The 24,242-nt window shown below is 39.0% G+C and overlaps 1 protein-coding gene across 1 annotated transcript in view; it reads right to left on the bottom strand.

Annotated features, from left to right (window-relative positions):
* The window catches only part of LOC110966357 (metabotropic glutamate receptor 7), a 262,684-nt gene that overhangs the window by 24,535 nt on the left and 213,907 nt on the right, over positions 1–24,242 (bottom strand). Inside the window, 1 exon segment of the mRNA XM_051948878.1 lies at positions 12,298–13,233. Coding sequence (XP_051804838.1) covers positions 12,298–13,233 — 936 coding nt within the window.

Here is a 24,242-nt window from a genome sequence, read left to right as displayed (position 1 = left end):
TAAACCGTGTCACCTCTCCTTATTCATAAGCTGAACAGTCGAGTATTTCCTTTTAAAAACAATCTTTTTTTTTAAATTTTTTGTGGTCTTTTGTTGTCTTTTATAGTCATTTTTTGTCTTTGTGAGGTAATTTTCTGACTATTTGTGGTCCTTTTGTCATCACTTTTTCTCTTTTTGTGGTCATTCTTCGTCTTTTTGTGTTTTTTCTGACTTTTTGTGGTCATTCTTTGACTTTCTGTGGTCTGTTTTTGGTTTTTTGAGGTCATTTTTTGACTTTTTGTGGTAATTTTCTGACTTTGTGGTCATCTTTTGTCTTTTTGTTGACGGTTAGAATCACTTTAATGTCAAATGATTCTAAACCGTGTCACCTCTCCTTATTCATAAGCTGAACAGTCGAGTATTTCCTTTTAAAAACAATCTTTTTTTTAAATTTTTTGTGGTCTTTTGTTGTCTTTTATAGTCATTTTTTGTCTTTGTGAGGTAATTTTCTGACTATTTGTGGTCCTTTTGTCATCATTTTTTCTCTTTTTGTGGTCATTCTTCGTCTTTTTGTGTTTTTTCTGACTTTTTGTGGTCATTCTTTGACTTTCTGTGGTCTGTTTTTGGTTTTTTGAGGTCATTTTTTGACTTTTTGTGGTCATATTTTGACTTTTTGTTGACGGTTAGAATCACTTTAATGTCAAATGATTCCAAACCGTGTCACCTCTCATTATTTATTAGCTGAACAGTCGAGTATTTCCTTCTGAAAACAATCGAAAACAGCGGCTGCATGAGCGGCAAAGGTGTTCAGATTCACCACAATCACATCGGAGCTTCTACGGGAGAACTAAGAGAAAGTTACTCAAGAAAGATCCCAGCGAGGACGTGTGAAGTACTGAAGAAACTAAAGGTTAGAATCTCAGGAATGGAAGAACTTTAGCTGCATTGAGTTCCTACTAAACCACCCAACTGTTCAACCCAGAAGTAATCTGATTACTGTGAGGCAGTACAGTTTGACGTTTGGGTGATCTTTCACAGCTTGTACCGGCTGACGGTGTAAAGTGTAGGACACTGAGGAGGAGGGCCAGGTGGAAAACACAAACATTAATGGAGGCCATAAAACGCAGGCTGCATGAAGAGAAGACATTAGCATTACAAATAGCGCCGTCTCCAGTTAAATCAGTCGGACGGCGGCGGTTTCAGCTGTAACGATGTCTCCGAGGTTTGACCTTGGTGCTTTGCATAAGGAGATGAACGGACGTGGAGGGGAGCCGAAGAAGAAGAAGAAGAAGAAGAAGAAGCGGCGTTCTCGGCTGATTTATTCATGAACTGCAGATCGCAGCTTCACGTCGCCACTCGATACACGAAACCACGATGTCGACGCTAGAATGGGACGCCATGGCAACGAGGGCTCTCCATTAACGGTCCGCATGAATAAAGCCGAGGCGGTCACAGGAAGAAACATCTGTTTCCTGACAAACAACACAGCTGTTCTCAGAGCGGTTCTGGAGGTTCCTACGTACATTCAGAGCTGCAGATCCTCAGAGTCTCCACCGTTTTTGGTCAATTTACCGTCATTTTCTGTTTTTTTTTCTTTTATGTCTCTATGTGGTTGTGGTCATTTCTGTGTCTGTGATTGTTTTATATTTCTCTGTGATCATTTTGTGTCTGTAAGCATTTTGTAGGACATTTGTCATGGTTTTGCATCAATGTGTTGGTTTTCTGTGTTATTGCGGTCATTTTGTATCTTTTTGTAGCCGTTTTGTGTCTATTTGTGGTCATTTAGTGTGACTTTTTCATTACTTTTTGTGTCTGTGACCGTTTTCTGTCGCTCAGTGGCCATTTTATTTCCTTTTGTGTTTTAGCAGCACAATTTTTATCTATTTGTAGTGGTTTTGTTCAGTTCAGTTCAGTTCAGTAAATTTATTTCAAACCTGCACACAGCTCTTTTGACAACAGACATAAAATTATATCTTGGTTTGAAAAGGGGATGGATGAAGCAAAAGCTTTTAAATTTCCAACCCCCCACTCACCATCACAAAAACATTACAATACAAGAAAAAAAAAACAACAAAAACAAAAACTAACTACAGAGATAAACATACAAAGACAGACGGGCCCACCTTCGCTGACTCTAACCCCCACCCAACTCATCATCAACATCATCCTCATCATCATCATCGTGTGTGTGTAAGCACTTTTCCAGTGCCGCACACATCCACACAGCCAAAGGCATCAGTCTCTCTGTTGCAAATATTTCAACATAACATTCCTTTTAAATGCTTTTTTAAACTGATTAATATTTTTGCAAGCTCTATCATCTTCTGCAAGTTTATTCCATAATTGAACTCCACGAACAGAAATACACATTGATTTTAAAGTATTCTCACTTTTGGTTGATAAAGCATATTAGTTCCTCTCAAATAATAAGAACGATGGATATTTCTATCATGAAAAAGACTTTGTATATTTGCAGGAAGAGAGTTTCTAGATGCCTTAAACATTATTTGTGCTGTTTTAAAATCGACCAAATCATATAATTTCAGATCAGACGATTTTAGAAAAAGAGGATTAGTGTGGTCATAATACTGTACACCATGCACAACTCTTATTGCCCGCTTTTGTAATACAATTAGAGGAAGTAAATTGGTTTTATAACAATTACCCCAGACTTCAACACAGTAATTTAGATATGACATTACAAATGAATTATATAAAATGAGTAGTGCACTATGATTAAGAGCATGACTAGGTCTCCTCATAACGCCGACACATTTGGCAACTTTTGTTTGCAAATAACTAATATGTGGTTTCCATGATATCTTTTCATCAATTACAACACCTAAAAATACATTTTGTTTCACTCTCTCAATAGTGATGTTGTCAATGATAATTTGTACAGGTATGTCATGTCTTTTTTGACCAAATGACATAAGTTTTGTCTTTTTTAAATTCAAGGATAATTTATTGGCATTAAACCACTTCTTTAGTTTAACTAATTCAACCGTTATCTGCACCAAAAGTTGTTTCATATCATGCCCTGAACATATTATATTTGTATCATCTGCAAAAAGTACAAATTTAAACAATTTGGATATTTTAACCATGTCATTAATATACATTATGAATAAAGTGGGACCCAGTATTGATCCTTGTGGAACCCCACATGTTACATTCCTAGACCCTGATTTATTTTTGTCCATATGTACATATTGAAGTCTCTCAGTCAAATAACTTTGTAACCATTGTTTGACTATTCCTCTGATGCCATAGCTCTCCATTTTATTAATTAAGATTTGATGATCGATGGTGTCGACTGATTTAACTGGAGTGCTCCCTGTAAGTTAATGTTTTGACCGTGCGATGCATCATAATCATCCGATCTTGGCCGTTCTTCAGCTCTCGGCGGTAAAAAGTCAGATTTTACTTCCACCGGTCCGTCTACTGGGACCTTGAACCTGCAGCGTATTCATCACAATTCGACACCATCTGATAAATCCTGAATGAGTGCGACACCGCCTACACACAGGAGGACACACACGCCATATCTGGCTGTTACATTTACAGCAAATCCCTCTTCAGGCGACAGCAAACAGCTTTTATCGGCATGAGAATAGGACGCCGTTGAGCACACAGAGGCTAATCCCCCTGCTTTATTTCACATTAGAAAACCTGCACTGCAGCTCCATGTGTGTGTCTGTGTGTGTGTGTTTGTGCGCGGCGTTTTTCCATCCGTTTGTTCAGAATGAGGTGGAAAAGTTTGTCCACGGCTCCGGAAAGTAAAGAAATAACCTTAAACAAGCATCACTCTGTGAAATCTAATCTGATGCTTTAAAAGACCTTTTAAAGACAGTTCACAAGAATCTGCTGTGGTAGCTTTGCCTATTTGTAGTCATTCTTTGTCTTTTTGTGGTGATTTTCTGACTTTTTGTGGTCATTCTTTGTCTTTTTGTGGTCATTCTTTGTCTTTTTGTTGCCATTTTTGTCTTTTTGTGGTTATTCTTTGTCTTTTTGTTGCCATTTTTGTCTTTTTGTGGTTATTCTTTGTCTTTTTGTGGTCATTATTTGTCTTTTTGTTGCCATTTTTGTCTTTTTGTGGTTATTCTTTGTCTTTTTGTGGTTATTCTTTGTCTTTTTGTGGTTATTCTTTGTCTTTTTGTTGCCATTTTTGTCTTTTTGTGGTTATTCTTTGTCTTTTTGTTGCCATTTTTGTCTTTTTGTGGTCATTCTTTGTCTTTTTGTGGTCATTCTTTGTCTTTTTGTTGCAATTTTTGTCATTTTGTGGTTATTCTTTGTCTTTTTGTGGTTATTCTTTGTCTTTTTGTGGTCATTCTTTGTCTTTTTGTGGTCATTCTTTGTCTTTTTGTTGCCATTCTTTGTCTTTTTGTGGTCATTTTTTGTCTTTTTGTGGTCATTCTTTGTCTTTTTGTGGTCATTCTTTGTCTTTTTGTGGTCATTCTTTGTCTTTTTGTGGTCATTCTTTGTCTTTTTGTTGCCATTTTTGTCTTTTTGTGGTTATTCTTTGTCTTTTTGTGGTTATTCTTTGTCTTTTTGTGGTCATTTTTTTACTTTTTGTTGCCATTTTTGTCTTTTTGTAGTAATTCTTTGTCTTTTTGTGGTTATTTTTTTTACTTTTTGTTGCCATTTTTGTCTTTTTGTAGTAATTCTTTGTCTTTTTGTTGTCATTTTTTAAAACTTTTGTTGCCACTTTTGTCTTTTTGTGGTCATTCTTTGTGGTCTGTTTTGCCTTTTTGTGATCATTTTTTGCCTTTTGTGGTCTTGTTTTAGTTGTTGTGGTGTTTTTGTGACTTTTGTGGTCAATTTTGACTTTTAGTAGTCATTTTCTGACTGTTTTTGGCATTTTTTTTTAACTTTATGTGGTAATTTTCTGTCTTTCTGTGGCCTTTTTGTCTTCTTCTGACTTTTTGTGGTCATTTCCTGTCTCTGTGGTCATGTTTTAACTGTTTGTGGTCATTGTCTGATGAATTGTGGTCATTTTTTTTAACTTATTGTGGTCTTTTTTTCCACCTTTTGTCTTTCTTATTATGTAGACGTTCTGTGTTTGTTTGTGGTAGTTTCATGTCTTTGCTGTTGTTTTGTGTCTTAGTTTGTCTTTCTGTGGTTGTTTTGTGTCTTAGTTTGTCTTTCTGTGGTTGTTTTGTGTCTTAGTTTGTCTTTCTGTGGTTGTTTTGTGTCTTGGTGTGCATCTCTTCGTGGCAGTTTTATGATTTTTGTGGTAATGTTTTGTCTTTTTGTGGTAGTTTTGTATCTGTTGATGGTAATTTTCTGTTTCTTTTTGGTAATGTTCTGTCTGAGGTCATCTTGTGTCTTTATTCATGTGTCGTGGTGATACTTCTGTGTTTTGTGTCTATTTTGTGTCTAAATTTGTGAGTGTGCATCTCATTGTGGTAGTTTTATGCTTTTTGTGTGCGTTGTGTGTCCCTTTGTGGTAATTTTTTGTCTTTTCTGTTCATTTTATGTCTCAGTTTCTCTTTTTGTGGTCCTTTTGTGTCTTGTTTTGGTTGCTTTGCATTTTTGTGGTCATTTTTTTCCGGGTTTTGGCTCGTTTATGAGGTGGTTGTTGTGGTTGTTGTGTCTCTTTGCGGTGATTCTACATTTCTCATCTTCATTTTGTGTCTCTTAAATCATCTTTGCGACAACATGTGGCCTTAATTCATGACACGTTAACGATCATCATGCTTTCTGTGGCTGTTTTATACACGTGTGTGTGTGTGTGTGTGTGTGTATGTTTTGTGCACTCTCATTAGTGTCAGTTACATGTACATAGATATATATGTGTGGGAGGATATTTGTTTCTTCTCTTGATGTTTTCTTGACGTGTTTTTCTTTCCATTTGTCGTGCCTCTTGAACGCAGCCTCCTCACCCCTCCTCCTCCTTTTATGACATCACTCTGGCTCCTCCCCCTCATGGCATCCGACCTCTTTGCCTTCCCTCTTTATTTGCTCGCCACCTGCGTGTTTCTGAATGTAAAAGTTGTGCGCTTCCGTGTGTGTTTGTGTATTCTCTGTGTGTTTGTTTGTGTGCTTGTGTGTGTGTTTGTGTATTCTCTGTGTGTGTGTTTGTGTGTTTGTGTGCAGCAGCTCCTTCTTCTTCATCTCATCTGTATTCTGCTCGTCTCAGAGCTGGTGGGTAACGACAAGCAGCAAAGGCCGAGATGTCACTGCTGCTGACGTCAAGCCTCCACACACACACACACACACACACACACACACACACACACACACACACACACACACACACACACACACACACACACACACACACACACACACACACACCTCCATCCTCGCTGTGTTTACGGCCCGTTCAGACCTGCATCATTCATGTCAGTCACATCATCATTCAGACATGAGTAGCAGCGCTCTGAGCTCTAGGAGGTGATTCAGGGACAGTTTGTGTCTCGTTGTGGTGATTTTACATTTCTTTGTGATCACTTCACATTTTTGGTTGTCATGTTGTGCCTCCTCGTTTTATTTCACTTTGTCATTTTGTGAGTTTTTGTGGGCGTTTTGCATCTTTGTGGTCGTTTTGTGTATCTTTGTTTTTACTTTGTGCCTTTTTGTGGTTGCTTTGTGTCTCTGTTTCTTTTGTGTCTCCTTTTGGTTGTTTTGCATCTATTTGAGGTTGTTTTGTGTCTTCATGGTTGTTTTGTGTCTGTTGTCATTTTGTGTGTCTGTGGTGCAAAACACCGACAAAAAGACACAAAAGATTGTGTCTTTTTGTCAGTGTTTTGAATCTCTGTAGTTGTGTCTTTGTGGTTGTGTGTCTTTGTTGTCATTTTGTGTCTCTTCGTGGTTGTTTTGTGTCTCTTTGTAGTTTTGTGTCTCTGTTTTGTTGTTTTGTGTCTCTGTAGTTGTGTCTTTGTGGTTGTTGTGAGGGTCTTTGTTGTCATTTTGTGTCTCTGTGGTTCTTTTGTATCTTTTTGTGGGTGTTTAGTGTCTCTTTGTGGTTGTTTAGTGTCTCTTTGTGGTTGTTTTGTGTCTCTTTGTAGTTGTTTTGTGTCGCTGTTTTATTGTTTTGCGTCTCTGTATTGTGTCTTTGTGGTTGTTGTGTGTGTCTTTGTTGTCACTTGAGGTAGTTTTGTGTCTTTTTGTTGCTGTCGTTTTCTGTGTCTTTGTGGTCGTTTTTTCCCCTTTTTTGGTTGTTTTGCCGCTTAGTGTCCTTATTTTACATTTTCCTGGTCATGCTGTGTTTCTTTTTTTTATCATTTTGTTTGTTTGATTTTGTTTACTGTGGTTTTGTGTCTTTTTTGTTGTCTCAGAGCTATTTGTGGTGTTTTTTTTTAACCGTTTTTCTGGTCATTTTGTGTCTCTTTTCAGCCATTTTGTTCGTCTTTGTGATCATATTTTGTTTTGCACATTTTGTTGCCTTATTTTTCTTTTCTTTTTGTCTCTTTGTGTTCATATTTTATCTTATTTTGCTGCTTTCAGTGAAGTCTTTTCCCAGCTTTCAGCATTGATCCTCACTGAGAGCAAAGACTCGGCTTGCTTCCAAAATCACAGAACGTTTTCGTCATCCACTTTCTCCACAATGTCACTTTTTTTTTTTTTTTGCAAACTCTAGCTTCCATAAAACTAAAACTTTACTGTGATGAAAACAGAGGCTAACAGCTTCCAGTAATGAGGCTCAGCGGTAATGAATGTAATGCAGAGTTTGACTAATAGGAGCTGAAGTTTATTACATTATCATATTTTGTTGGCAGCAGTCTTATGTCGTCTATCTGAGTGTGAATGGAATCAATAGAGGGTCGCTCAGGACGTCTGCAGGACTTCAACACTCAAACAGGCACAGAATCTTCTCAAAAAGACCTCGGATGAAATTATAAAGTCTTAAATTACACGTAAGAATTTTGTTCTTTCTTGCCATTAACAGCAACACAAGTCAGACATTTTTATATATAATAATATATTATTAATGTTCAGAATTTCAAAGACGACCAATGACCACACAAATGAAACACAAGACACCAAAAACAAAGAGCACAGAATGTTCAAAACAAATAAAAATTTCCACAAAATGCTAGAACATGACTCAGAGATTCAAACAAATGCTCAGAAAGAAAAATGAGCAGGAAGAGAAGTGGCTCTGATTTCCAGGTCAGTTCTGCTGTTTTGCGTCTCTGTGGTTGTTTGTGTATTTTGTGGTCATTTTGTGTCTGTTTTTGGTCATTTTGTTTGTCCTTGTGGTTGTTTCTTGTGTCTCTTTGTGGTTTTTTGTACGCCTTTATGCTTGTTTGTGTATTTTGTGGTCAATTTATGTCTATTTTCGGTCGCTTTTTGTGTCTTTGTGGTTGTGTTTGTGTCTCTTTATGGTTGTTTTGTGTATTTTTTTGGTTGTTTTTGTGTCTTTGTGGTCATTTTGTGTCTCCTTTTGGTTGCTTTATGGGTCTTTGTAGTTGTTTTTTGTGTATTTTGTGGCTGTTTTGTGTCTCTTTGTGGTTGTTTTGTGTCTATTTTATGTCTCTTTGGTCGTTTTGTTTGTCTTTGTGGTTGTTTTTGTGTATTTTATGTTTCTCTTTGGTCGTTTTGTTTGTGTTTGTGGTTGTTTTTGTGTCTCTGTGGTTGTTTGTATATTTTGTGGTCATTTTATGTCTATTTTTGGGAGCTTTCTGTGTCTTTGTAGTTGTTTTTTGTGTATTTTGTGGTTGTTTTGTATCTCTGTGTATTTTATGTTTCTCTTTGGTCATTTTGTTTCTCTTTGTGGTTGTTTCTTGTGTCTCTGTGGTCATTTTATATCTCTTTTTGGTCGCTTTGTGGGTCTCTGTGGTTGTTTTTGTGTATTTTATGTTTCTCTTTGGTCGTTTTGTTTCTCTTTGTGGTTGTTTCTTGTGTCTCTGTGGTCATTTTATATCTCTTTTTGGTCGCTTTGTGGGTCTCTGTGGTTGTTTTTGTGTATTTTATGTTTCTCTTTGGTCATTTTGTTTGTCTTTGTGGTTGTTTCTTGTGTCTCTGTGGTCATTTTATATCTCTTTTTGGTCGCTTTGTGGGTCTCTGTGGTTGTTTTTGTGTATTTTATGTTTCTCTTTGGTCGTTTTCTTTGTCTTTGTGGTTGTTTTTTGTGTGTCTTTGTGGTGGTTTTTTGTGTCTCTTTGTGGTTGTTTTCCGTAAAATGTCTAAAATGTGACTCGGAGATTCAAACAAATGCTCAGAAAGAGACACGAAGCAACTGAAACGAGGAGGAAAATGACCAGAAGAGAAGTGGCTGTGATTTCCAGCTTAGTTCTGCTGATGATCTGATGTCAGTCAGGCCTGTATGAGTGTATCTGACTGAAAACCGGCAGCTCATCGTCGGTGTGGAGGAGGTGAAATCACAGCGGAGCAGCTGATGAGGCCTGACGTCTGCAGCTCTGCAGGAAAAACCCTCCGAACCGAACATAAACCCTCCTATATCTGTTTCCTCTCCGCCGTCTTCTCGCTTTCTCTTTGGTCTCTGGGCTCGGATCGCTCTGTTTCCTCCTCCTCCTCCCTCTGCTGCTTTATCTCACATCTCTTATCTGTCGGCTGCAGCTTTTTATGATCCTTTTCCCTTATCGGCTGCTTCTCACTACAAAGTAAATAACTTCACCTTATCTTCACATTTGTGACCTGTTAATTATCAGGAAGAAGACACCTGACTGACGACTGATGTTTAACTTTCTCTGTTCCTGCAGCGGAATCCGAAACTGTTTGAACTGTTTGATTGATAACGCGGCTGTAATTCCAGATGGTTTCATTGAATCAATACACATCAACAGAGCTCAGTTTGATGCAATTCTCAACGCGTCTGACTTTGTTTTTCTCTTTTACTGCATAATTAAAGCACAACGCAGAAAAAAAAGTGACAGAAGAGAAGAAACAGTCAAACTAACCGTCAACTGGAGGACGAAAACATACAAATGAAACCAAATCAAGACGAGAAACAAGCAAACAGAGACGTAAAATGACCAAGCTGCACCAGAACCAAAAGCACAAACAAAATCCCAAAAATATGTTGCAAAACCACACTAAAGACAAAAAAATGCACAAAAAAGGCACAAAATGACCAAAACAACAACAGTTATGCAAAAAAAAAGGACCAAAATATGGTGCAAAATGAGTAACAGAGCAAATTCTGCAAAACATGACCAACATATCATTATAAAGAGCAAAAAGAGCCAATCAAATACCAAGAAAGGGAGTCAGATACATACAAAATGACCAAAATGATGCACAAAACAAACTGAGGGACAAAACTACTCAAACGAGGCAAAAACACCAAAATGAGGCACAGAACGACCAAAATGAGGCACAAAATGACCAAAATGAGGCACAAGATGACCAAAATAAGATACAAAACGACCAAAACGAGGCACAAAACGACCAAAATGAGGCACAAAATGACCAAAATAAGATACAAAACGACCAAAACGAGGCACAAAACGACCAAAATGAGGCACAAAATGACCAAAATAAGATACAAAACGACCAAAACGAGGCACAAAACGACCAAAATGAGGCACAAAATGACCAAAATGAGGCACAAAATGACCAAAATGAGGAACAAAACGACCAAAATAAGACACAAAACGACCAAAACGAGGCACAAAGCGACCAAAATGAGGCACAAAATGACCAAAATGAGGCACAAAATGACCAAAATAAGACACAAAACGACCAAAACGAGGCACAAAACGACCAAAATAAGACACAAAACGACCAAAACGAGGCACAAAACGACCAAAACGAGGCACAAAATGACCAAAATGAGGCACAAAATGACCAAAATAAGACACAAAACGACCAAAACGAGGCACAAAACGACCAAAATGAGGAACAAAACGACCAAAATAAGACACAAAACGACCAAAATGTGGCACAAAATGACCAAAATAAGACACAAAATGACCAAAATAAGGCACAAAATGACCAAAATAAGGCACAAAACAATTAAGATGAGGCACAAAATGACCAAAGCGAAACATTAAATTGGCACAAAACAAAGAAGAGTTGAGAAATTTCACCACAGATGGAGCTTGACATGTTAACAGCACTTTCAGTCCTCATTTAAAGTGTTGCAGGAGCTCTAGGAGCAGAGCATCACTGCACAAGGAAACTTATGGTTAACAGTTATGGCGACCAAGTATAAATAAGTTGCTGCTTTTTTCCTTCTTTTCCCCTATTTTCTGTTACTGTTTCCTTTTACTACAAGAAAAACTAACCAAAAACGGCCTCGCAGCAGGAACAGCTCAGTGTGTGGGGTGAGGAGCAGAGCTGTGTTCAGCTTTAGGATCGCCTCTTTGAGCAGATTATCAGAGTGGCCTGATGCAATGTGAGTGGACAAGTGTTCCCCTGAGGACAGGACAGCGGTCCATCAAGGTTTAGTCCAGTCCATGTCTGAGACACTCAGAGCGGCTCAGTCCTTCCGGTGAGATCAGACCGGAGCGAGGCGGTGTCACCTGATAAGGTTCACCTCCAGCAGCTCTAATCTCTGCCTCTGGCTCCGAGCTTCAATCACCGGCAGCTCAGGTATTAGAGGGATATTTGTACTTCATCAAAACGCAATTTAAATTCACCCCGCCGCTAATGCCGGAGAAGTTCAAGAGAGGCTCCAGAGTTCAGCCTGATAGTGTTGCTGTTTCACGGATTCTACAGGCCTGTTACGCAAAGTTTTTAAACTCTAACAGAGCTGACGGCTCAGGGGCGTTATTTGGAATTTTAAGGTTTTTGTGCCGTTAAGAAGATTTGGTCAGCACCTCGTCTAAAAAGAAGTGATGTGACAGAAGAGAAGCCAAAGGCCAAAGTAGAAAAGTTAACAAATGGAAAAAAGTACGAAGACGAGATTTACAACGAGCAAAATCAGACACAAAATGACCAGGACAACCAAAACTAGACGTAAAACGACTGAAACAAGAGGTGAAACAGCCAAAACAAGACGCAAAATGATCAAAATGAGGAACAAATAGACCAGAGCAGTCAAAATAAAATTCAAAATTACCAAAATGAGACACAAAATATCCAAAATGACACCCAAAACTACAGAAATGAGATGCACAATGTCCAAAATGACACACAAAACTACCAAAATGAGAAGCAAAAACGACCGAAATGAGACCCAGAACTACTGAAATGAGATGCAAAATGAGACACAGAACTACCACTGTGGCTTCTCTCCACATACTCATGCTCTGTGTTGTCCACTGTATGCTGGAATACCAATAAACATCCCACTACACCAAACTTTGAAAGACTCTGAGTGAAATTTCTTCCACAGTTGTAATCTTCTAACCAAAGGAAAACATTGATATTAATAAACGTAGAAGGTTTCCGTCTGGTTCTTACCTTCTCCGCTGACTGCGACGTGCCGAAGAAGATGGGGATGAAGGCGAGCCACACGATGCAGGTGGTGTACATGGTGAAGCCGATGGGTTTGGCCTCGTTAAAGTTCTCGGGGACGCCGCGGGTCTTTATGGCGTAAACAGTACACGTCACCATCAGCAAGATACTGTAACCCAGCGAGCAGATGATCTGCAGATCCGTGATGTCGCATTTCAGCACGCCTCGCGCCAGGTCCGGGTTGATGGTCTTCTGCTCGTCGTAGTCCACGATGGTGTTGGGCGGATCCACGCTGAACCACACCAGAACCCCCAGCAGCTGCACCGAGATCAGGCTGGAGGTGATGGCCAGCTGCGAGGTGGGGCTGATCAGCCGCGGCGCCGTCACCGACTTCTTGCCCTGTTCGAAGATCCGGTAGATGCGGTTGGTTTTGGTGAGCAGGGCGGCGTAGCTGATGCACATGCCGAGGCCGAGGAAGATCCTCCTGAAGGAGCAGACGCCGACGTCCGGCTTGGCGATCATGACGAAGGTGATGATGTAGCACAGGAAGATTCCGGTCAGGAGGACGTAGCTCAGCTCGCGGCCCGACGCCCGGACGATGGGCGTGTCGTTGTAGCGTACGAACGTGGCCATGACGAAGATGGTGGCGATGATGCCCAGCATGGCCAGGAAGACGGGGATCACGGCCCACGGAGAGTGCCACTCCAGCTTGATGATGGGGATGGGCTGGCAGGACGAGCGGTTGGCGCTGGGCCTCATGTTGTAGGAGCACAGCTTGCAGTTGAACTCGTCCGGCTGGTACTGGTAGCCGTCGCAGGGCTCGCAGTGCCAGCAGCACGGCATGCCCTTCACCACCTTCTTCCTCTCGCCGGCTTTACAGGGAAGGCTGCAGACGGAGGTGGGAACGTCCTGCTCGCCCCGAGGCCACTGCATGTCCTCCATCTGCAGAGGAAACAGCAAGCAGAACCAAGAGTCACTGGAATCAACATTCAACATTTGGCTGCTTATCTTACCAGCTGATTCCTGATAAACTGAACTAAATGCGCTACTTTGGCTCTGATGCAGCTGCTTCTCTGTAGTCAACACCAGCAATAACTGATCGTTTATGAAATCAAATGTGTCAAAGATTGAACAGAGACGTGCACTTTGAGACTGAAGTGAAGCTTTATAAAACAGCTTCTACCACTGACAGCCCATAATAAACAAATATAACCAATCTAAAATGAGATGTAAAACAACCAAAATGAGAAATGCCTCAATGAGACACAAAAACAAAATAAGACGCAACAAGACCAGAAAACAAACACTAGGAACAACTAAAACTGAGACACAAAAAGAGCAAATTGTGACACAAAATGTCTAAAAGGAGACACAAAAAGACCAAAATGAGATTCAATAAATCCCAAATGACGCTCAAAAGAATCAAAATGAAATAAAAATGACCCAAATGAGACAAAAAAAAAAATCCAAAACAAGACTCAATACATCCCAAAACAGTATTAAAACTGTCAAAATTTGCCAAATGAGAAAAAAAATTAGACACAAAACGACCAAAATTAGACACAAAATGTCCAAAATGACATTTCAGACATCCTATATAAGACTCAAAACAGACAAAATGTGCCAAAAAACGAATAAAATAAAGCACTAAACAACCAAAATAAGAGAAACAACCAAGAACAGGTCACAAAACAATTAAAATGAGACACAAAATGTCCAAAATGAGACTTCATACTTCCCAAATATCACTCAAAACAGACAAATGTGCCAAACAAAGACAATAAAATGAGATACAAAACAACCACAACAAGAGAAACAACCAAAAACAGGTCACAAAACAACTAAAACTAGACACAAAATGTCCAAAGTGGTACTTCATACATCCCAAATAAGATGCAAAACAGATAAAATGTGGAAAAAATTAAAGTGCCATGCAAAACAACCAAAATCGGACAAAACAACCAAGCTGGGAAAACAAAATGACCCTATTGACACAGAAAATGTCAAAAATGAAAACCGCCACCAAACTGTTTCAAACCAGTTTCCTTAATTACTTCAAATGTAAAGTTAAATTATGTTTAAAAAAACAGCCACACATGATAAAGGTTACAATTATTTTGATAAGAAGTGAATAAAGTGCAACACTGCAGACAAAAAGAGACACAACATAACCTAATTTTTTATACAAAATGTCCAAAATAAGACTCAAAACAACCGGAATATTACAAAACATCGTCAAAAACAAAGTGGAAGTAGCAGATGTTGCTGAGGTTGGAAGAAAAAACTTAACCTGAGGCTCAAAATGAGCACTAAAGAGTCCAAATTTTGACAAAATCCATCTAAAATGACACAAAAAATCACCAAAATGAGACCAACTATCCGTAAATAAGACGCAGAACTACCAAACTGAGACACACGGTGTAAAAGTCCACCACACCGTGAAGCCGGTTTTCAGGATCGACTGCGGTTTTTACGACGTCTCGGCCTCAGATTTATCACGGAGATCTGATCTGACGTTCAGCTCGGATTTGCTTTGGCTCGGGCTTGTTGCTCCGGCTGAGGTCTTATTGATCTGACAGCTGACTGCTGCTAATGAGTAATGAATACTCTATTAGTGGAACGTCAATACGGATAAATTCCACCTGGATCTACTCCGACTGCAGCAGCGATGAGTGGGAGGACCGACGCACAGCTGGAGGGTGGAAATCTGGTTGGTCTAGATCCTCAGAACCTCCTCTAACACGAACAGTCAATGTTATTATGAACCGGCAGCTCAAGCTTCTTTCACGTGGGAAAGTTTAGTCATCCATCCATCCATCCATCCATCCACCACTTTATCCTCACTAGGGTCGCTGGGGTGCTGGAGCCTCAGCACAATTAAAAAGAAATGAAGGGCAAAACAGGAGCAAATGTTTCCAAAATAAGAAGTAAGACATCCAAAAATGAGAGAGAAGACAGCTAAGATGAGAAAAAAAATCAACAAATGAGATACTAAACAACCACAAATGTCTAAAATGAGAGCTATGACATCAACAAGATGCAGAAAACACCAAAAACAAAGACAAAAAACTAAAATGTAAAATGAAAAAACCTAAAATATGAGGCATTAAACAGCCAAAAAAGACCTAAAATGTCCAAAGTAAGACGTATAATGGTAATAAAACGCAAAACCAACAAAATTAGACTAAAATGGATAAAATGAGGCAAAAAAAATGCCTAAAATGAGAAACAAACTGTCCAAAATGAGACACAAATTGACCAAAATGAGACACAATTGTCCAAAATGAGAAAAAAATTGTCCAAAATGAGACACAAACTGTCCAAAATGAGAAACAAATTGTCCAAAATGAGACACAAACTGTCCAAAATGAGACACAAACTGTCCAAAATGAGAAACAAATTGTCCAAAATGAGACACAAATTGTCCAAAATGAGACACAAATTGTCCAAAATGAGAAACAAATTGTCCAAAATGAGACACAAACTGTCCAAAATGAGAAACAAATTGTCCAAAATGAGACCCGCAAAATGCAAAACCATGAAAATGAAGTAAAATACTCAAAATGAGACCCAACAAAACAACAAAACGAGACAAAGATCTTTCAAATAATCTCCCTAATGAGATGACAAATTGTAAAACCAACAAAATTCGATACTAAACCATCAAAATGGCCAAAATGGACCAAAAAAAAAAAGTAAAATGAGTCTTTTAACATTATTAATATATAAAACTACCAAAATGAGAAAAAGAAAAACATCCAAAAAAGATGGAAAGTGTCCAAAATGAGATGTATAATAGTAGCAAAATGTAAAACCACCAAAATGAAACCAGAAAAGCATCTAAACTGAGATATTAAACAACAAAAATTAGATGCAAAACAACCAACAACTTCACATCAGGAGTCATGACGTCTGTAAAACGTCTAATTTTATTCAACCAAAGTCCAAATATGTAAAAACATTGAGCTTACAATGAGATATGACAAAGAAAGCAGGACATTTTCACATCTGACAGGCTGTGGAAATGTCAAATTAATCAATCAGGCTAAGATAAAGAAGCAACAACCTCTGAACATTTCTGTCAGGTGCTGCAGTTAAACCAGTTCAGAGCCGTCTGTCTGAGTTAATGCTCCAATTCTGGAGCTTCTTTACTTCATGGAAACCAGGAAGCCGACGACAGTTTGAAAAGTCTGACATTATTATTAATAATCCATTTGAAAAAGGCGGAGCGGATTAGGCAGAAGTGTCCTGAATATTTAATTTTCAATATGCCATTATTTGAAACGAGCTAAAATGCAAAAAGCCTGAAAATGAGTTCCAGAGTCTGGAGAAGCTCTGCTGACTGACGGGAGGCCGGAGAGTCTTATATACACATTTAATACCAAAGAAAACCCGCTAAACTACCAAAATGAGGCATAAAATGTTCAAAATGAGATGCTAAACTACCAAAATGAGACATAAAATGTTCAAAATGAGATGCTAAACTAACAAAATGAGACATAAAATGTCCAAAATGAGATGCAAAATGTCTAAAAATAGACCTAAAATGACCAAAATTAGAAAGAAAACTTCCAAAAATAGACACAAAACTACCAAAATGAAACAAAAAACTACCAAAATGAGTCAAAAAAGGTCCAAAATGAGACACGAAACTACCGAAATGAGACATAAAATGTTCAAAATGAGATGCTAAACTACCAAAATGAGACATAAAATGTTCAAAATGAGATGCTAAACTAACAAAATGAGACATAAAATGTCCAAAATGAGATGCAAAATGTCTAAAAATAGACCTAAAATGACCAAAATTAGAAAGAAAACTTCCAAAAATAGACACAAAGCTACCAAAATGAAACAAAAAACTACCAAAATGAGTCAAAAAAGGTCCAAAATGAGACACGAAACTACCGAAATGAGACATAAAATGTTCAAAATGAGATGCTAAACTACCAAAATGAGACATAAAATGTTCAAAATGAGATGCTAAACTAACAAAATGAGACATAAAATGTCCAAAATGAGATGCAAAATGTCTAAAAATAGACCTAAAATGACCAAAATTAGAAAGAAAACTTCAAAAAATAGACACAAAGCTACCAAAATGAAACAAAAAACTACCAAAATGAGATAAAAATGTCCAAAATGAGACACGAAACTACTGAAATGAGATTCAAAATGTCTAAAAATAGACCTAAAATGACCAAAATTAGAAAGAAAACTTCTAAAAACAGACACAAAACTACCAAAATGAAACAAAGAGCTACCAAAATCAGACAGAAAATGATCAAAGTCTGATGCCAAACATCTAAAGTGAGACTTAAAATGTTCAAAGTGAAGCGAAAAATGTCCAAAAACAGACATGTAATTTTGGATATTAGGCGCTAAACCTCTTAAATTAGGTATAAAATATCCACAATGAGACCCAGAATCGTGTAAATTGGACACGATCTGTCTGAAATCAAACTCAAAGCGTCCAAAAATCTCACATCTAACGTTAATGAGTTGTAAAATTACCAAAAAGAGACGCAAGATGCTCAAAATGAGACAGAAAACATCCAGAATGACCAAAGTCTGTGAGGAAGCAGAGGAGACTTTAAAATGCAGCGTATTATTATTGTTAATATTTCATCTGAACGGGACGGAGAGGATCAGTCACAAGTGTCCTGAATATTTAATTTTCAATATGGGATGATGTGAAATGATGTAAAGATCCTGTAAATCAGGTCCAGGCTCTTGTTGAAGGAGCTCTGCTGATTTATTGATGTCAGAAACTGGTAGAGTGAGACGTTTAATACCAACGAGACGTAAAACTACCGAAATGAGACAAATAATGACCAGAATTAGACACAAAATGTTAAAAATGATTATAAAAATCACCAAAACCATACACAAAACTTCTAAAATCAGACCTATAAAGTCTAAAGCCTGATTTAAAATGACCAAAACTAGAAATAAAACTTATAAAATAAGACACAAACCTTATAAATCAGACCTAAAGTGACCAAATTTATACCTAAATGGACCAGAATGGGACACATAATGACCACAATTAGACACAAACTGAGCAGATTTAGACCTAAAATGACTAAAATTAGACATAAAACGTCTAAAATGAGACAAACTGATCAAAATTAGCCCCAAAAATATAAAAATTAGACCGAAAATTACCAAAAAATTCTAATATAAAACACAAACTGGCCAAAAATTGACCTAAAATGACCAAAACTAGACCTAAAATGACCAAAACTAGACCTAAAATAACCAAAACTAGACATAAAATGACTAAAATTAGACCTAAAATGTACAAAACTAGACCTAAAATGATCAAAACCAGACCTAAAATGACTAATATTTGACCTAAACCAGACCTAAAATGATGCATAATGTCCTAAATGAGAGCTAACATTGTGGTAGGAGCTCTGCTGACTGAAGCAGTGACTGTGTTTTGGTGGTTTTAGTGTCTGAAGGTTTCTGAAGGACTCGGGGGGAATCCAGGATGATGCCGTGACCCACAGCTGATCAGTTCCACCAAGCCGAGGACGTCCTCAGACAGATTATCTACAAAGAGCAATCTGAATGAGCCGTTGGTTCCGGCACCCGGAGGAAAGTTAAAAACCCACTCTGGATGTTATCTCCAGCCGCCCTCACCCCGACTCCCCCAGACTCCCAGCGTGGAGCCGATAACCTGCAGGATGAAACGCTGCACCGAGCCGACGGCCTGATCGGCCCCGGGCTGCTGTTTGGCCACGGTGAAGATCCAGAAGCAGAAAGAGAGAAAAAAAAAAACAACAGCCTCTAATCCTCTGAAAGGCAGCCGGCCAAACCGAGGAGGAAAAAGAAAAGAGAAAAGCATCTCTTCCTCCCACTCTCCTCCTTTCTCTTCACGTCTATTGTGGCTTTCTGGGCACTTCATCACATCCATCCATCACATCCATCATCACATCCATCCATCACATCCATCATCACATCCATCCATCACGTCCATCCATCACGTCCATCCATCACATCCATCCATCAATCACATCATCCATCCATCCATCACATCCATCAATCACATCCATCCATCCCATCCATCAATCACATCCATCCATCCCATCCATCCATCCATCCATCTCATCCATCCATCCATCCATCACATCCATCATCCATCCATCCATCCATCCATCCATCCATCCATCACATCCATCCATCACATCCATCCATCGCATCCATCCATCGCGTCCATCCATCACGTCCATCCATCACGTCCATCCATCACATCCATCCATCAATCACATCATCCATCCATCCATCACATCCATCAATCACATCCATCCATCCCATCCATCAATCACATCCATCCATCCCATCCATCCATCCATCCATCTCATCCATCCATCCATCACATCCATCATCCATCCATCCATCCATCCATCCATCACATCCATCCATCGCATCCATCCATCACGTCCATCCATCACGTCCATCCATCACGTCCATCCATCACATCCATCCATCACGTCCATCCATCACATCCATCACATCCATCTATCACATCATCCATCCATCCATCACATCCATCAATCACATCCATCCATCCCATCCATCACATCCATCAATCACATCCATCCATCCCATCCATCCATCTCATCCATCCATCCATCACATCCATCATCCATCCATCCATCCATCCATCCATCCATCACATCCATCCATCCATCACATCCATCCATCACATCCATCACATCGATCCATCACATCCATCCACCCATCACATCCATCCATCACATCCATCACGTCCATCCATCACATCCATTCACCCATCACATCCATCCATCACATCCATCCATCCATCCATCACGTCCATCCATCACATCCATCCATCCATCACATCCATCCATCCACCCATCACATCCATCCATCACATCCATCCACCCATCACATCCATCCATCACATCCATCCACCCATCACATCCATCCATCACATCCATTCACCCATCACATCCATCCATCACATCCATCCATCACATCCATCCATCACATCCATCCATCCATCCATCACGTCCATCCATCACATCCATTCATCCATCACATCCATCCATCACATCCATCCATCACATCCATCCATCCATCCATCACATCCATCCCATCCATCCCATCCTCAGCTTCTAACGCACGGTCACAGCTAAGCAAAGACCTCCACCGAGAATGATGCATCCAATGCCAAGGAGATATGAAACTATTGAGATATCAAAATGAGACACAGAACATCCAGAATGACCCTATTAGTCACAGAAAGTTCCATATGACACTCAAAACATCAAAAATGGTACAAAAATTTACCAAAGTCTGCTGAAAAATGTCTAAAATGAGACATAAAATGTTCAAACTGAGATTTTAAAAAAATGTTCCGAGACACAGAACTTCCAGAATGAGACATAAAATGACCAAAATGATGCACAATGTGACCAGAGACAAATAACCTTTAAAATTAAGCACTAAATCTCCCAAATCAAACCGAAAATGTCCAAAATTAGACCTAAAATGTCCCGAATTAAACATAAAATGATGAAACTTAGACATAAAAAATTTCCAAATTAGATTCAAAATGTCCAAAATGAGACACAATGTGCAGAATGTGACCAAACAGAAACACATACAGGAACTGAACCACTAAATAAGACATAAAATGACCAAAATGTCAACATGTAACACTGAAAATGAGAGCCTGCCTGCCTGCCTCTCAAACGGAGCTCAGACGCCACAAACCGGATCAATCATTTAGATGGAGACAGCATCTGTCAGCGGGGCTCTTCAATAATTCACTGAGGTCTTTGAAGAGTGTCACAGCTGCTGGAGAACCAATCAGAACCCTGAAACCCGCCACATGTTCCTCTGCAGCTGGAGACCGTCCTCATCAGAGGTTCAGTCCAACAGGCTTCAGACGAGATGAAATAAACACAATTCAAAGTCAAACCAGACAATATATGCCGTCAGTACTGAAGGAAATCTCTCAGAATATTCAGTCTGCTTTTGGAGTCGACGGCAGCTAAACGATGACAAAATGTTGTTTGTAATTATTGTCACAACATGCCTGAGAGGAATTTACTGCTGCCAAAAAACAACAACAGACCAGAAACAGATAAAATGACAAAGATAAAATGCAAACCAGCTAAAATGAGACTCTAAACAACCACATGGTGTAAAATAAGAGGGAAAGTGAGCGAAATGAGACACAAAAACATGGGAAAAAGAAGATGTACAACAACCAAAAAGAGACAGAACAGCAACAAACAGACGTAAAGCAAAAAAAAAATATGCAAGACACATCACAAATAGATGCAAAAGGAACAAAACAACTATGAAATGTGTATCACCACAAAGAGACGTAAAACAAACACAAAACAACAATACAGACACAAAAGAGATGAAAAAGAGCCACAAAGAAACACAAAACAACTATAGACACACGAAACAACCACAAAGACACACAAAAAAACAACCACAAAAAGATGCAAAACAACCACAAAGAGACACAAAACAACCACAAAAAGATGCAAAACAACCACAAAGAGACACAAAACAACCACAAAAGATGCAAAACAACCACAAAGAGACACAAAACAACCACAAAAAGATGCAAAATAACCACAAAAAGATACAAAACAACCACAAAGAGACGTAAAAAACACAAAGCAACAATACAGACACAAAAGAACCACAAAGAAAAAACAAAACAACTACAGAGACACACGAAACAATCACAAAGAGACACAAAATAACCACAAAAAGATGCAAACAACCACAAAAAGACACAAAACAACCACTAAGAGACACAAAATAACCACAAAAGACACGAAAACCACAGAGACATAAAAAACACCAAACAACTACAGAGACACACAAAACAACCACAAAAGATGCAAAATAACCACAAAAAGATGCAAAACAACCACAAAAAGAGGCAAAATAACCACAAAAAGATTCAAAACAACCACAGAGATGTAAAACAATTACAGAGACACACAACAACCACAAAAAGACACAAAAAACACAAACAACAACAAAGAGACACAACAGGGACAGAAAAGAATAACAGATACAGTAAAAACACAAATAGACACAAACAACCACAAAGAGAAGCAAAACTATACAAAGTGTTGTCCTAAAACAAACAGCGAAAGAAGCAGAACATCTGATAAACCCAACGTGAAACTCTCTGTTTTTTTCTAACAATCTGTGATGCTCTTTAATCACTCAGCGGATGTTAAGAAAGGATCAGGGCTGAATAATGAGCTTAATATCTGTCACCAGGAGGTCCAGATTCCTGACTGGACGGCTGATGTTGAAGAGAAACAAACTAAAAAAAAACCACAAGAAAGAGCCGAATTCTGCAGATGTTTTCTTTCTGCAGCGAGTCCAAACAACCTCCTCCTCTCCTTCTATTCCCGTCTTCCCGGCTGGTCTTATCAGTCCTCGGCAGACCTCCGGCTGCTCTGCTCTGCTGTCACACCGCCGATAAACCGCCGGCCCACCTTCGTGTCGTGTGTGCTGCGGGTCAGGTGAAAGAGGCCCGACGTCGCTCCGAATAAAGACGCTGTAAAGTGTCCAGAACAAACAGCTGGGAGGCAGCAGAAAGAGCACCCCGTCCTGCCTCTGCAGATAAAGCGCCTCTTTCTCTGCCTCTTTCGCTCCGTTCTCTCTCCTTTCATGTGTTCCTGTTTCTGAAGGTATCACCCAGAGACCCGACAAATTCACCGACAAATCAACAACAACACAACTCCTCCGAGCTTGAATCTAATCGGCCACTAGCAGGCGTAAAACAGCCACAAGGTGAGGCAAGAAGAACAAAATAAACTGCAAAATGAGACACAAAACGACCTCAACGAGACACAACACAGCCAAAATGTGATACTAAGCGGTAAAAAGTGACATAAAACAGATACAAAGAGACACGTATACACAAATTACACCTAAATTAGACACAAAACTTCTAAAATGAGACACAAATTGACCAAAAATGAATAAAGTTGGACCTAAACGTACCAAAATCAGACCTAAATGAGCCAAATTAGATACAACACTTCTAAATGAGACAATCTGACCAAACGTCAGTGTTGGGCAGTAACGTCACTACAAATAGCGTCGTTAGTAGTTTAACTACATTTTTCTGTAACGACGTGGTAGTGTCGTTGTTTACAAAATCAAAAAACGTTTCAACAGCTTAGCTGATCTTTTGGTCATGTAGCGCGGTAGCGAACGCAAAAAGCTACATTAAAAATGATTAATGTTGAACTGCTTGAAGCGGAGCTTTCTGCTCTGCTGCAGTCTCATCTCACACTTTTAAGGATCAGACAGTGACATCCTCTCCAAACGCCGACATGTCTGTGTCGACCAATAGAAGCGGAGGAACTGTTGATGTCGTCATTCAACAATCCCTTCCACTGCATCCACACACACACAGACGCTCGCTTCAGTTTTTGAGTTTTTGTGAAAAAACGGAGAAAAGTTGTTTTCAGATACCTACTGTGCCAACCCAGTGCGAAGTTTCTGTCAACTTCAAAGACGTCAAATACAAATGTGAGAACCCATATACAGGTGACTACCGAATATGCACAACCAGCAGCCATTAGCTAACCACCACATGTCAACCGCAGTATAAGATGCACACACAAACGAGCTACTTTTCAACATCTAAAATTCGCGTGGCAGTAAATTAATTAAATTAAGCGTAAGGTTGTGGTGGCAGTGTGTGAATATGTATAAATTGGGGGATTAAATAAACTGATACATATAGGAGGGAAGAGGTATGGGAGAAAACGAGGTAACAGTAAAACCAAAATCTGTCTTCTTCAGTATTACTGTTGACACTAATGAGCAAATGGCTGAAAAAAATAACAGAAAGGGAAACAAAAGTGATGGCATAAATGATTAAATATCTTAATCTTACACTCAAGACCAAAATTGAGTTA

This window comes from Acanthochromis polyacanthus, chromosome 5 (genome assembly GCF_021347895.1).
Source record: "Acanthochromis polyacanthus isolate Apoly-LR-REF ecotype Palm Island chromosome 5, KAUST_Apoly_ChrSc, whole genome shotgun sequence".
Lineage (NCBI taxonomy): Eukaryota > Metazoa > Chordata > Actinopteri > Pomacentridae > Acanthochromis > Acanthochromis polyacanthus.
The sequence above is the reverse complement of the archived record's forward strand: the minus strand, read 5'-3'. Positions and strand labels throughout refer to the sequence as shown.